The sequence below is a fragment of the Microtus oregoni genome, unplaced genomic scaffold (genome assembly GCF_018167655.1).
Source record: "Microtus oregoni isolate MIOR12 unplaced genomic scaffold, Mior012 000020F_ref0000438, whole genome shotgun sequence".
NCBI lineage: Eukaryota > Metazoa > Chordata > Mammalia > Rodentia > Cricetidae > Microtus > Microtus oregoni.
In genome coordinates this window covers 11,299,507-11,315,432 of record NW_024543079.1, presented here as the reverse complement: position 1 = coordinate 11,315,432, position 15,926 = coordinate 11,299,507, and the positions used below count along the sequence as shown (strand labels likewise).

The 15,926-nt window shown below is 39.3% G+C and overlaps 1 protein-coding gene across 13 annotated transcripts in view; it reads left to right on the top strand.

Moving 5' to 3' along the window:
- The window catches only part of Ralgapb (Ral GTPase activating protein non-catalytic subunit beta), a 92,587-nt gene extending 77,173 nt beyond the window's left edge, over positions 1-15,414 (top strand). For all 13 annotated transcript variants that reach the window (XM_041670041.1, XM_041670040.1, XM_041670037.1 and 10 more), the window contains 5 exons: positions 3,246-3,382; positions 12,047-12,155; positions 12,815-12,893; positions 13,892-14,040; positions 14,668-15,414. In XM_041670041.1, the coding sequence (XP_041525975.1) occupies positions 3,246-3,382; positions 12,047-12,155; positions 12,815-12,893; positions 13,892-14,040; positions 14,668-14,861 (668 nt within the window). In that variant the 3' untranslated portion in view covers positions 14,862-15,414. The remainder of the gene's footprint in view (positions 1-3,245; positions 3,383-12,046; positions 12,156-12,814; positions 12,894-13,891; positions 14,041-14,667) is intronic.
- Positions 15,415-15,926: the final 512 nt, after the last annotated feature.

Genomic DNA, 15,926 nt, shown 5'->3' with positions numbered 1-15,926 from the left:
TCCTCAGCCAGGCCTCATCCCATAAAGGTTTCACAGTCTCCCAGAATAGTGCCACCAGCTAAAGATGTGTTCCATGCATGAGACTGTGAAGGCCATTTCATATTGAAAACATAGTAGGGCATAATTAATTAGGATAACTTAATTTCTTTTGCTATGATATTTTCATGAATATGTTGTGCTGTATGTGTATATTTCCCTACCATATTCCCCATATATGCATAGTTAAGTTGAAATTCAGCATAAGAAAAAAAACATGCTCTGTCTCCTCCACTCCATTACACTCTTGTTCCCTTCTCGCATCAGCCTATTCCTCTCCCTTCTTTATGTCAGAGATTTTATGTATGTCTAGATGTCATTTTGTCATAGGAGAAAATGAGACTTTTGTTTTTGTTTTTCAGAGTCATTTCACTGAACTCCATGATCTCCAATTCCATCTAATTTTCTATATGCGACATAATTTCATTTTTCTTTATGCATTCATCTAATGATAGGTATCAGATATTCTTTAAGTACAATCCCACGTCAACCTTAGTTTTGTCTTTCATCTAACTTAACCAGTGTGTATGTACAGACTTTGCTTTCTGCTTTGGTTACTCCTTTCGCAAATTATGAGTGAAGCCTACCTTGCTCTTGATTCCCATGTGAGAGCTTTTATTTGGAACCCTATGTAAATTTATCATGATGACATCATGCTGATCTTTGGACATTAAGGAAAAAACCATGAGCAGCCTAGAAAAGATGGCATACTGTTCTTATGGATCAAGTATGATTACTCTTTCTCAATCTAAACTCACAGGTTTATTTTGCTTAAAATATTGTGTGGTGTAGCATGAATTCTAATTGTTCTTAATAATAAAACCCAGAGCCAGGCAGTGGTAGTGCACTCAGGAGGCAGAGACAGGCGGATCTCTGTGAGTTCGAGGTCAGCCTGGTCTACAAGAGCTAGTTCCAGGACAGGCTCCAAAAGCTACAGAGAAACCCTGTCTCGAAAAACCAAAAGAAAAAGAAAATAATAAGACCCAGAGTCAGATACTAGAGGGTGAAAGCTGATAGATCAGAGACCAGTGCAGCCCAGGTGTTAGAGAGAGTGTTTTTACCTCTCCCAAATTCTCAGTCCAAAAGGGCGATCCTGTCCTCAGGCTGCGTCCTCTGATGGACTGCTTCAGACTGTTGCCTCAGACAATATCCATCTCTACCAAACATCAGACTGCATCTGAGCTCCTGTCTCCTCCCACCTTATATTCCTCTCTCTGCCCAGCCATATTCCTTCCTGTCTCTACTCCCTTGTTCTGGGATTAAAAGCATGGGACCCCCAAGTACTGGAATTAAAGGTGTGAGCCATAATGGCCTGATCTCTAGTAGTTCAGCTCTGCAATCTGATCTTCAGGCAAGTTTATTTGTTAAAACACAAACTATCACTACAGTGTGGGCCTGGAGAGAGGGCTCAGCTTTTAAGAGCACTTGCTCTTCCCAAAGACCCGAGTTCAGTTCCCAGCACTCATGTAACTACAATTCTAGATTCTACAGCTTTTTCTGGCTTTCATGGGTATATACACAGATACATAAATTTAAAATAAATTTGAAAAAAAATATTGTTTTTTTTGTAAATTAAGCACATTTCTTCTTGTCCCGCTAGACAGTAAGTAGAAAATGTCACCTTCTCCATTGAGACCATTTGAAGTGTGAACTATGATCCATCTCACTTGCTAGTCTCATTTCCAAAGTACTTTTGCAGCCGGGCAGTGGTGGCACACGCCTTTAGTCCCAGCATTCGGGAGGCAGAGGCAGGCGGATCTCTGTGAGTTCGAGGCCAGCCTGGTCTACAAGAGCTAGTTCCAGGACAGGAACCAAAAGCTACAGAGAAACCCTGTCTCAAAAAACCAAAAAAAAAAAAAAAAAATGTGTTCTCCAAAGTACTTTTGCGGTGTCTAGCTTAGTAGCTTCCCTACCTTTGTACTTGACCTTGATTTCTCACTGTAGGCTCCCATCTGTTTCATATTCTATCATTTTTGTCCCTAGTAGAGTGGGCCTTCCAGGATCAGAATCATAGTATTTATCTGCCTTCCATCTTATTCCAGCGGTTGAGGCCTAGCTGTCTTATGAGTAAAGTACCTGTCTGGTTATTTTGGTTGAACAGCCTGCACCAGCAAGTCTTCCCAGACCTAGAGCCTTCTTCACTCACACTGTGGCTTCCTACAATTGGTTCTTAGCCTACAATCATGATATATGCCTAATGCCACTTGCCATTTCTGTGCTGTTACTCAGCTTCTGGTGATATTCATATTCCGGGACAAGAAAGAAGGCTCTGATTTGGAGTGTTTGTTGCTCTTTCAGATGGTCTGGGTTTGATTTCCTGTACCTGTGTGGTAGCCTACAACCATCTGTAACTCCAGTTCCAGGGAATCCAATGCCCTCTTCTGACTTCCTTGGACACCAAGCATACATGTAGTACATATACATATATGCAGGCAAAACATCTGTTTGCATAAAATAGAATATCTCTATTTTCCTGGGGGTTTTGTTCATTTCTTTTGTTTTTTTACTACTACCAGATTTGTTTTGTTTTTAATCTCCCACCATATTGTACTTTAAATTCAGACTAGGTTCTTAGTAGCTTTCAGGTGTCTCAGTGTCTACTTAGGATGGTACTTTTGATTGATATATAAATAATTAAGAGAATAACAGCTTTGATTTCATAATTTTCTCGTCTTAGTTATCCTGTAGACAGCAGGAGATGACAAACTATAGTGCACAAACCAGATTCAGCCAAGAATGGGCTTTATGTGGTTATTAAATATTAAAATATTTCTTTTATGTGTATGAATGTTTTAGTTGCGTGTATTAATGTGCACTACATGCTTGTCTTTTGTGCTCATGACAGCTAGAAGAGACCAGGGATCCCTTGGAACTGGAGTTACAGATGGTTGTCAATACCTTGTAGGTGCTGGGAACCAAACCCCATTCTTTTGCAAGGGTAGCCATTGCTTTTAACTGCTGAGCTGTCTCTTCAGTCCCAAGTTTTACCTTTTTTCAAGTATTATAAGTGCAAAGAAGAGTGTGCTGCAAAGGCTTCTATGACTAGCACACCCTACTCTAAGGTCACCTGCTCCTTCATAGAATGTCTGCCAAGACTTGCTGTGGAAGCAGTGCTTGGTCTTCAGTTACTCAGGGTAGTTAGACCACTTAACATAATTAAACTTCTGCTCCAGAGAAGTAGCAAATATAATTTTTTTCTTGTCTTGCAGCCGATTCTTTGGAAAGTAATATCTCAGACCAAGATAGTGACTCAAATATGGATCTTATGCCTGGAATTCTGAAGCAGCCACCCCTGACACTTGAGCTGGTCCCCAATCACACAGACAATCTTAATTCCTCACAGAGGGTAAGTTGTTTTATTGATTCACCCAAAATTTTGTGGTGAAGTGGCAGTAATTATAGAACCAAGTCTGAAAATTTCTCATTTTTTGTAATGTAGTAGGTATAGCAAGACTACTGATTTATTAACTGAAGTATTTTAAAATGAATTCTTGAATTTTTCATTTTTCTAATCTATAATAATTGCTTGGCCCTAAGACAACATTTTTCTTGTTTTTGACATTCTGCTTCAATGGTCAGTTCTCTCACTCACTCCTGTTTCAGCTGAGGCTTTCGATATCCACTAAGCATTACAGCAGGAGCTGTGTGTAGCTTTTGTCCTCACACGATCCAGCTAAGAACTGACTGCAAAGCCGTAGCATTTGCAGACTCTAAGGACTGCAGTTCTCCTTTGTCTGTTGCTTTGCTTTCAGCCATTTTATGACCCATGCTCAACTATAGTCTAAAAATATTTAAAGGAAAATTGCAGAAATAAACAATTTGTAAGTTTAAAATAATGTAGTATTCCGAATAACTTGGTGAAATCTTACAAAATCCTGTTTCTTCCAACCTAGGATGCTAATCATCCTTTGTTCAGCATCTTTATACTTCCCCACCTCTGCCCTCATCTGTTACTTTAGTTTTGGTTTGGTGTAATGGAATGTTATACTGCAATGCTTATGTAAAGTTAACAATGCCTAGCATTTTGTCACAGTGTTTTACTGTGGCTAATGTGGGCATTGCATCACCTTGTATCATTGCAGGAAGAGGAATGCTTATAGCATGGTAAGCTTTCATGAAGGAAAGAGAGACCAAAGTCACATAGGCTTTTATTGAAATACACTTTATTTGTTCTGTTTTATTGCTGTTGTTACATTTACTTCAAGGGTGTTTCTCTCTCTCTCTCTCTCTCTCTCTCTCTCTCTCCCTGTGTGTGTGTGTGTGTGTGTGTGTGTGTGTGTGTGTGTGTGTGTGTGTGTGTGTAGTTGTACACTAGAAAAGACTATGGATAGGATTGGGTAGTAACTAGTTTCAAGAACCCATGGAGAGTCTTTGAATGTATCCCCATGGATAAAGGTGGCGTGGGGGCTACTGTTTATAACTAAATCAGTTGAGTATGACACACAACTGCTACTGCATACGAAAATCTTTTGCTTTTATACTTATCAGCCAATTTTATTTCTTTATCTGTGTTTACCCCTTAATCTTTATTGAAAAATGACTTAAGTGGTAACAGAAACACATGATCAGGCTGATTGATTTCAAACAAATAATAAAAAAGATGAAGTGTAAATCTGACTAAAGTCATTCCTGAATATAAATTCAGGAATAAATAGGATTTTAGTTTGGTTCATTCCAAAGTTGAAATTATGACTCCCCCGCTCCTCTGCCCTCAGTACTGGGGTTAAGCTTAAGACTCACACATGCAGCCAGATATTCCCTAGTCTTCTTATTTTTATTTTGAGACAGGATCTACTAAGTTGCCCCAGATGACCTGGAACACATTTTGTAGCCTAGGCAAGCCTTAAACTTCTTCTCCTGCCACAGCTGCATCACTAGGTATAACTGTTGATGGTGGGAGTGGTGGGCTGCGGCCCTGGCTCCAGCATGGCTAGCTTTATATCTGAAATAACAACATACAAATTGTCTTCTTTTAAACATTGCTTGGCCCATGAGCTCTAGCCTCTTACTGGCTAACTCTCACATCTTGATTAACCCATTTCTCATGAGTGTAGCACCACAAGGTGGTGTCTTACCTGGAATATTCTTAACCTGCATCCATCTTGGAGAGGAGAACTATGATGACTGGCTCACTTCCCTTCTTTCCAGCATTCTGTTCGGTCTACTCCACCTATTTAAATTCTGCCCTATCAGGCCAAGCAGCTTTCTTTATGAATTAACCAATGAAAGCAACAGATAGACAGATGATCCTTATCCATCATTTCCCCTTTTTCTATTTTTAGCATAGATACATGCTTAAGAAAGGTCTCCATTATTAAAATTATTTAGTAAAAGTATCAAGTTATATGGCTCCTAATAATAGACTGATTTTAAACTTCAAGAGGTTAAGAGGCCTCATAGAACAGTTTGAAAGAAATAGAGAATGCAGACTTCAGTGGCTGCTTGCCCTAACCCTCTTAAAGCATCTTGCTTTTTATCATGTATTCTTTTCAGATTAGAAAATAAACCAAAAAACCTGTTTAACAGTTGCCAGTGAGGAGACAGTCTCAGCACCCTGAACAGAAGTGAGCCTCTTTAACATAATAAAGCACATTGACTTAACAACAGCTAGCATCCTGTCTGCAGGTGGAGAAGTAGAAATCTAACAGAGAATTAAGACAAAATGCAGAAAGCAAAGAATAAAACTGTTATTTGCCCATGGCTTGACCATGTACAGGAAACCTTAAGGACTCTCCATTGGAATCTAAGTGAGTTTAGCAGGACTGCAGTAAAGAATGCCATTGTGTTGACTAAGGTTTGAAGATGACACCCGGTGATCCTTGCTCTGTGTCTTTCTCATCTGTTATGATAAAAACCTGTGGATATGATATGTACCCTGTTAAGAAAAATCCTCTCCGCTGGCGCACAGAAATCCATTCAAAACAGATTAAACTAAATTAAAACGCCCATGTTTTAATAAATGCAGTACTCTTGGGTGGCCAAGAGCATGGCAGGAAGACAGAAAACCAGGGAACACATGCAAAACTTGGGACCACATGTTCCTCTTCTGGGCGCCCACTTAAATACCCTGTGGGAGGGGTCAGGACTTGGCATGCTGGGATTTGTAGTCCCAGGCTGGAGGCTGGGATGGATGCCAGGGGTTGGGGTGACGCTCCCAATTTAACATCATATTCTGTCTCCCCTGCCATGAGCTTGTCCACCCGAGAGAGCTGTATTATTGAAACATGGACATTTTAATTCAGTTTGATTTGGCCTGATTGGATTTCGGTGTGCTGGCAGAGAAGATTTTTCTTAACATACCCAATGATTGTGTATGATTTATGGCAAAGGGAGTTTGGGGATGTAATTAAGATTACTTTAAGGAGTCAAAAAGTAGGTGATCTACAGAAACCTGACCTAAACACAGAAGACATATCAGTGTGGGCTACAGCTCAGAGGTAGCCCGAAGGGCCTGAGTTCAATTCCTAGCAACCACCTGGTGGCTCACAACCATCTGTAATGAGGTCTGGTGCCCTCTTCTGACCTTCAGGCATACACACAGACAGAATATTGTATACATAATAAATAAAATTAAAACCATTTATGTTTAAAAAAAAGAAGAATCTGGGGGCTTGTCATGGACTCTGGTCATTTGGTAATATATTTGATATACCTGTTTCTATCCTAATAAAGCAGTTTTAGTTTTAAGATTAAATTTAACTATGGAATTCTCTCTCCTGCACATAAAAGCTCTGATGAGGTTATTAGCACAAACAGTTTTATGTGTGTCCTGCAAGTGGTATGGTTTAGAGTGCCAGTGTGCTAAAGGGTGTTCACATAGTCTGCTAACCTTGCAGAAAAACTTCAAGCTGATTGGGTGAGCCAGGCATCATTAAACATACCTGTAATTCTTGTATTCAAGTGGTAAAAGCAGAAGATCACGATTTCAGGGCCAACCTCAGCTACATAGTAAGTCTAAGGCCATTGTGGGTTACATGAGACCTTGTGTCAAAAATAGATAAAAATGATAAGCCAGTTACTTTCATACTCTGTACCCTCTCCAGCTGTCTCCTCTGTACAGGTTTTCCTCTTTCAGTGTTGTCTGTCATTTTAGCAGGCGAACTCCATCCTGCTCTCTTCTTGTTCTGTATAAAATATTTCTCTTTTTTTTTTTTTTTTTTTTTTTTTTGGTTTTTCGAGACAGAGTTTCTCTGTGGCTTTGGAACCTGTCCTGGAACTAGCTCTGTAGACCAGGCTGGTCTCGAACTCACAGAGATCCGCCTGCCTCTGCCTCCCGAGTGCTGGGATTAAAGGCATGCGCCACCACCGCCCGGCAATATTTCTCTTTTTTGTACTCTGTTCTTTCTTTAATGTTTTTCCCCCAAAGAACATTGACTAGCCATCTTCACAGGGTCTCTGGGAATGTCCTACATGTTTTGATTGAATTCCTTTTTTGTTGTTGTTTCTAAGACTTATTTCCTTTTTTGTTGTTTTTAAGACTTATTTTCTGTATATGAGTATTTTGCTTGTGTGTATGTATGTGCACCATGTGCATGCCTGGTGCCCATGGAGCCCTGAAGAAAGTGTCAGACTCTGGAATTGGCATTACAGATGGTTGTGAGATACCATGTAGGTGGTAGGAATCAAATCCAGAACCTCTACAAGAGCTTCAAGTGCCACGAGCCAAACATCTCTACGTAGCCCCTTGGTTGTATTTGCAATAACAAACAAACAAAAACCCCAGCAACAGGTAGCATTCTAATTCCAAAAGATTGCTGGGCTTGTGCTTGATCACCAGTCAAGCAAAGGAAAACCACATCTCCTGTCTCTAGCCTCCCCTGAAAACACTTCCTCAGAAAGAATAGCAATGCTTTCTAAAAGATAAAACTAAAAATAAATTCAACTAGTAGCTTAAACTGTGCAAGTCCCAGTACAAAAACACAAGTAACGTGGAAAACCAACACAATATCACTTCTAAATATCACTAATCCAAACTGGGCAGTGGTGGTGCAGGCCTTAATCCAAGCATTCAGGTGACAGAGGCAGTGGATCTGTGTATTTGAGGCCAGCCTGGTCTCCAGATTGAATTCCAGGAGAGCTATGACTAAACAGAGAAACCCTGTCTTGAGGGTAAAAGAGAAAACGAAAAATCACTAATCCACGCTGGTCAAGGTGGCACATACTTTTAATCTCAGCACTGGCAAGCAGATCTCTATGAGTTCAAGGCCAACTAGGGTACAGTGAGACTTTTGTCTTGAAAAGAAGAAAAAAAAATTACTGATCCCTCAGTAATAGCCTACAGTAAAAGGGAATCACATGAAATCCTAAAGAACTCAAAGAATGACTAAGTATGTTTAAAAATGGACTAGGTGTGACAGTACATCCCTTTATCTTAGCACTTGGGAGGCAGAGAAGGCAGATCTCTGTAGTTTATAGCCTGCCAGGACTAAAATGAGACCCTGTCTCAGGGGTGGGGGTGGGGGGTAAATTAAAGAATACACAAATTCCTGAATGAAGTCTAAGAAAAACAAAACAAAATAAAAAAACCCAGCTGACTGAATGAGAAAGCTGATAGAGGAGCCCATGGACTGGCACTGGTAAGACTACTTGTCATCACACCTGACAACCTGAGTTTGATCTCTGTGACTTACATAGTGTGGGAAGAGAACTAACATTCACAAGCTGTCCTCTGACCTCAATATACATGCTGTACCATGGTCATAAAAAATAAATGTTTTTAATTAACACAGTCAATTCAGGTTATGAAAGAGAATTCAATAAAGAGAAATATTAAACGAAAACCATTGAAATACTGGAAATGAAAACCACAGTAAGATGAATAGAAAGCTCATGAAAAGCATTATGAACAGAAGTATTCAAAGAGAACATCAGAGTTTGAAAACAAGATGGAGAAATTGGGACACCGAACATTGACAAAGATTAAATTAGTAAGAAAATAAATGCAGTACTTTGAAGATGTATGTGATTGAAAAGATCAGATTTAATAAGAATCATGGGCAGAGAGAAGGAGAATTTCATTCTAAAGACATAGAAACCATTTCAGTACACAGAAGGAGAATTTCGTTCTAAAGACATAGAAACCATTTCAGTACACAGAAGGAGAATTTCGTTCTAAAGACATAGAAACCATTTCAGTACAATCATAATGTTTCCCAAAACTAGGGAAAGAGATGCCAGCCCAGATACAGGAAGCATGTAGAATATGAGAGTAGACTAGAAAATGAACCTCCCACATCACAGTGTGTTTACATCACTAAATATACAGAACAGACGAAACAAACTGGGCTGGGGAGGTGGCTCCGTGGACAAAGTGGTGGCAAGAGTGCTGAGTACATCACTGGTCCGTGTTTAGAAAATACATCCACAAGGGTATCAGAGCGACCAGTTAAGCAAGAGAGAAATAGGAAAACAGCATTCTAAGACCAACAAAATGAGAGGAATTAATACTGTCCTCTTAATAATACTTTTAATAGTATTATGGTCTCATTTCTCCACAATCAAAACACAGACAACAGTTTGAATTTTAAAGAGGGATTTGTTGCCACCAAGAAACACACCACAAAAGACACCATAAAAAAAACTAACTTCCTTAGGATTAAAGGATGGAGAAAGGTAGTCCATTAAAATGTAACAAGCAAACAAGCCTTTGTTTTCCTGAATCTGGTAAAAATATACTTGAAACCAAAACTAGTCAGAAGAGTTCCTACATACTCTTCAAAGGAACAGTCCATTAATGGGACGTTCTAATTTTAAAACATACATTGAAAAGGCGTATACACGGTTTCATAAAGCAAATACTACTAAATGTAAATTCACACATTAACCCTATCATAGTAAAAGTATCCAATATTTATCATTTGGACAGGTTATCCTAACAAAAAATAAATAAACAAATCATCCAATAGGATATACTTTAACAAGTATAAATACTAATGGCAAACAAAATGCCTGACTAATGAGAAAGTCACTAAAGAAATTAGGAAATACAAAAATCTCTAGTATCACAAAAATGGAAACACAAATACCAAAAATGTGGGGTACAATGAAAGCAAGCCTAAGAGGAAGATTATAGCTGTAAGTGCCCACACATATAAGAAACAACTATTTCAGATAAACTAACAGTTCACCTTAAGATCTTAGAAAAATAAGAACAGACCAAATCTACAATCACTAGACAGAAAAAAAATTAAGATCAGGGCAAAAATTAGTGAAATGGAATCAGAGAAACAAAGAATCACTGCAGCAAAGAGCTGGTTCTTTCACAAGATGGACAAACCTTCATTCAGCCTAGCTGATGGAAAGAGAAAAAGGCAGGTGTGGTGGCGCATGCCTTTAATCCCAGCACTGGGTCTGCAAGTGGGTCTCTTGAGTTTGAGGCCAGCCTGGTCTGCAAAGCGAGTTCCAGGACTTCTAGGGCTGTTACACAGAGAAACCCTGTCTGGAAAAACAGAAAGAAAGAAGAAAGAAGAGAAATCATAAATGACTAAAACTAGAAACCTAAGTGAAGTAACTGGTTCTTACAGATAACAGTGAAATTCAGAAAATGATCAGGACATGCCTTAAAAACGTGTATTACACAGAAAACCAAAAAAAAAAAAAAAAAAAACCATGGACACTTTCTAGGTACATAGGGCATACCAAAATTAAATCAAGGTGAGGTTATTTTAACAGATTTATAACAAGCAATGTTGTTAAAGGACTTAAAAAAGAAATCTTTCCTAAAAGAGAGCCGTCCTGGATTAGCTTCACTGCTGAATCTGCTGACTTGTAAAGGACTAACACCAGTGTTTCTCAGGCTGTTAACAACAGGAAGCACAGAACACTCCAGAACTGGTTTCTTTTCTGAAACCAGTATTCTGATACCAGAACAAGATACAGACATACAGACACAACAAAAGGAAGATAGACCAAGCTACAAGCTACATAGCTGCAAAAATTCTCAACAAAATATTTGCATTCCCAAATCAAGATCGCATTGAAAAGATCATTGGCTTTGATCAAGTTATCTTTATTCTAGAGATTTAGCTATAGTTCTACATACAAAAATCAATAAATGTAATAATACACTATGTAAACCTTTTCTAAAGAGTAGAAATCAGATGATCATCTCAATAGATTTAGAAAAGCCTTATGACAAGATCTGAACTCCTTCATTATGAAGAGATGGCTCAGTGATTAAAAGCAACTACTGCTCTTGCAGAGGACCGACTGGTTTTCAGCATCCATGTTGGGTGCTATCACCACAGCTCCAGGGAATCTAGTGCCCTCTGCTGTCGTCCTTGGGCACCCACATACACAGACACACAGATACATTAATAAATCTTTAAAAAGAAAACAGATGCATCTAAGAATTAAGACAGCCTCAGAAAAATAGATGTTCTTTTTTGTGAGTTAGATTTTGTATAGTTACATAAAATTATGTACAGATATATAAAAAGAAAGTAGAAACATTATATACTTTAGAACATCATGCTTAATAATAAATGCACCTTAATATATTGACACATAACCAAAAGTAGTTCACTAAAAATAAGCCAGTTGAGTGGCAGAAAAGGCAAATGTGCATGAGCTTGCCTCAAAGACAATATGAGGAAAATCAGGTATAGATTGCTACTGGAACATTTCATCTCAGAACTAGAAATAACTTTCTGATGTTGCATTTTAGAGACCAGACAAAACAGTTGTATTTCTTTACCTGGGAAGCATACAGCTTTCTGGTCACAACAGAGGTAGATTCAGTTAAAACATGACATGCAAATTTTATTACTTTTTATGCAAATTGTAATTGTTAAGTATTCGCTTGATACTTAAAAGTTGTATCATGCTGGACAGTGGTGACACACACCTTTAATCCCAGCACTAGAGAGGCAGAGGCAGGCAGATCCCTGTGAGTTCTAGGCTGGCGTGGTCTACAAGAGCTAGTTCCAGGACAGCTAGGGCTACACACAGATACCCTGTCTCAGAAAACAAAACAAAACAAAAAACGTCTTTCTCCTTTCCTGTCATATAGCTTAGTCCCAGTTCCAGAATGAAGAAGCTGCCTCAGGGTCGCCCTGTGCCTCCCCTTGGACCTGAGACAAGAGTGTCTGTAGTCTGGGTGGAACGCTACGATGATATAGGTACTGTATGAGGAAAAAGGTTTTCTCTAAGAACGATTAAGTTGCCAGTGACCTACCAAATGTCTGAAAAGGGCGGGTACAGAGACTTGCAGTTCATAAACCTGGGTTTGTATTCCAGCTTCTCTACCCATTTCAAGAAACCTTGAATACTTGTGACCCTTCTTTTCTAGTTATGAATATTTGATAGATTAGTAGATACAAAGTCATTAACTGTTTTATTTGTTTCCTAGTTAGTGTTCCCAGCCTTCCCAGGAGCTCTGGGCCATCTTTCCATGTGCACAGGTGGTCTCGTTTTTATATAATTGCTTCCTTTGTCTTTAAAAGTTCTGCCATGGATAACTTTCTTAGGATTTTCGTTTGACTCAAGAGCATCAGAAATGCATGCTTAGCTTAGCACCCTGTCCAGCTCAGGGTTTATAGGAAAGTGTCATTCTACTTCTGAGCACGCCCTCACAGCCACAGGCCACATTCTCTGAAAGCCCTCTGCTTTCGGTGCACTTGGCCAAACATTGTGAAAGACAGCTTGTTTTTCTGTGGGGAGTCATTAGGGTTCCACACTGTGGTGCAGCACAGATGGTACTTGTTGCTGCCTGTGAAGAGGTTAGGAAATGAATTCGGGAAAATCAGGCGGTGGTAACTGTAATGTTGTTGTTTTCTAGAAAACTTTCCCCTGTCAGATCTGATGACAGAGATCAGCACTGGTGTGGAAACTACCGCTAACAGTAGCACTTCTCTGAGGTATTGTCCTCTTCTTTGCTTGAGTTCATCAGCATGTCTGTTTGTATCTGTTGGTTACACTTAATAAAAGAATAAAGAATTATAATCAAACAGTGGTTAAAGGCAAATAAGGAAAGAATCAGGACCTGGAGAGATGGCTTGGTGGTTAAGAACATTTGTTTTTGCAGAAGATACAAATTTAAAAAAAATAAAAATTTTAAAGAATCAAAGAAAGGGCTGGCAAGATGGCATTTATGTGGCCCCTTTTTCCATGTTTAAATATGTGATAGACTAGGAGATACAGCTGTAAGCTGTTCTTTGGTTTCCCAGTCTTCCCAGGAGCTCTGAAGAGGGAAAAAGCCAGCATGTGAAATGCTCAGGAAAAAACAAAATTAAAAACTTAACTTATTGAAATACAATTGTTATACAAAAAGTTGTGCATATTTGGCGTGTTCAGTCTTAAATTTGGAGGTATATTTTACATATGAAACCATCACCACTATATCCTGTAAACATACATTATCACCTCTAGAAGTCTCATACCACTCACAGTACCTATAATTTATTATTTTTTTGTTTTTTGAGACCATTTGTTATTATTATTATTATTACTATTACTATTTGCTTTGCCCTCTTAGACTTTTAATAATGTAATGCAGTATTACAGCCTTACTCAGTATAATGAACACTTAACTTCTAGGACTTACTTGTTCTGCATAAATGAAATTTTGTATTTTTCCACCAAAAACCTTCCTGTTTCCATATTTAATCTCTGACTTTATTTTATGTTCTTCAGATAAATTCTATTATGTAGAAGAATTTATCTTTATATGCGTAACTTATACGTATGTATATATATAATTCCCATATTGGGCTTTTGCTGTTACTGCTTGTACTCTGGGCTCTGTCTTGACACTGTCGCAGCCATGCTGACAACAGGTCCCAGGCCCTGATACGTGTTCTTAAACCTCATAGAAAAGATTCTTGTGTCTGAACTAACAGGACTTATCTTTTCTAAGATCTACAACTCTTGAAAAAGAAGTCCCAGTAATCTTCATCCACCCTTTAAACACTGGATTGTTCCGGATAAAAATCCAAGGAGCCACTGGAAAATTTAACATGGTCATCCCCCTTGTTGATGGGATGATAGTCAGCCGGCGAGCCCTGGGTAAGTGCTGCGTGTCCTGAAGGACAGCAGTCCTGACTTTCTTTGTTTTCCTTCACCTTTAAATTTTATTCTTATTTTTTTTTGATAATTTCATAGATGTATTTAATGAATTTTAGTTCCTTTTCACTTCACAGTACATTGCCTCATTCCTCTTTGTTCTACTGAGGCCCTGTCAACATTTTATGGTGTGTGTCCCACTGAATTTAGATAGGCCCCATGTATGGCTGTGGGTTGGAGGTTATTGTACCATAGGATGCCAGCAACTGTATCGCTGTTTGCCTTCTTTAACACTTTCATAAACACAAGTAAGGAGATGGTCTTAATAGTCGCTGCATATAGAAAATGCTGCTGTTTAAGCTTTAATCTGGTAATATAAAAAGGCCTTCACTAACTGAATGAATTAACTACCTAACTAAAGAGGAAAACAGAGAAGATGGGCTGTGGAAGAGCAGGCTTTGACTCTGTCCTGAGCAAATGTCTCTCAGCAGTTTCATCTTGGTGCTGTGTTTGTCTCTGAGGTGGGAAACCATGGGATTGCAGTGAAAGAGTTCCAGAGTTGAGAAAATGGGTCCCCTGAACATAGCTCACCTGACAGCTTACTGACAGTTATTCTCACCTGTCTTCAAGGCTTTCTGGTGCGGCAGACTGTAATAAATATTTGTAGAAGAAAGAGACTGGAGAGTGATTCCTACAGTCCACCACATGTCCGTCGGAAACAGAAAATCACTGACATTGTCAACAGATACCGGAATAAGCAGTTGGAGCCAGAGTTTTATACTGCCCTTTTCCAGGAGGTTGGGCTCCAGAACTGCAGCTCTTAGAGCACAGTCTGCCCAGGGCAGTGGACTGCAGAATGGGCTCTGACATCAGAGCAAGACAGTCCTGAAAAACCCAAGCGAATCACTCCCAAGAACTCACTGTTGAATCACCAGAACCACGATGTGAAGCCTCTGGCTCGAGGACTGCCTGCTTTCTGATGATGGACCTCACACAGTCACACTCCTGCTGAAAAGGACAACAAGCATTTTAGCCATAAACTTTCTTTTAAAGTGACAATTTTAGTAAATATAAGCCTTTTAAGGATAAAGGCTTTTATGCATCAGTTAAATACATGCATTGGTAGTGTCAACAGGCTTGCAAGGTAGGAGCTGAAGATAGTTTATACCTCGCTTTTTAGGAGGGTGTATTCAAAATTAAAATCAGTCTCAGAACCTTCCAGAACTTTTTAAGGCTCAAGTTGACACCGTGAAGGAGGAGGTAGCAGCTTTGTGCTCATGTTTCGATCTATTTGTTACCTGTCATACTGACAGGTGAAACATAAAGGGTTTTACTCAGATGAGTCTGACATTAAAATATTTCCTATTTTTTTCTCCATGTTTAAGCAAGTTGTCCCTCTCTCTGCTGTGGAGATCTGTCATATGGCCTCAGCTTCTTAGCAGACAGATGGCATGGAGGCACAGCTGTGTACTCTAATGGCTGTGAGTGAGCAACGATGCCTCCTTTCTCCATTACTGTTCAGTTCGATGGCCTGATGATAGGGTAGACATGGTTTCTTGATTAAATACCAATAATGGGAGTTCACAACAGGCTGAAAATTATTTCAGGACCAAGCAGCAAGCTGCAGTAGTTCTTGGAGGGTTCTATTTGTGGTTCAGGAGGAAGTGTCCCACTCTCAGCTCTTTAGAGAGCAGCTGCTTCACCATCTGCAGAATCGGTGTCATCTCCATAGGTGGCAGCTGCTGTTATGTTTCCTGGTCTTAGCCAGCTGAAGGTACAAGTCCCTGCCAGGACTCTGGAATATTTCAGTCACTTGACTGTTGTTTTTCTGCAAGGGACTAAGCATAGGAGGTGGCCAGAACCAAACTGTTTTAGGACTCCTGTTACAG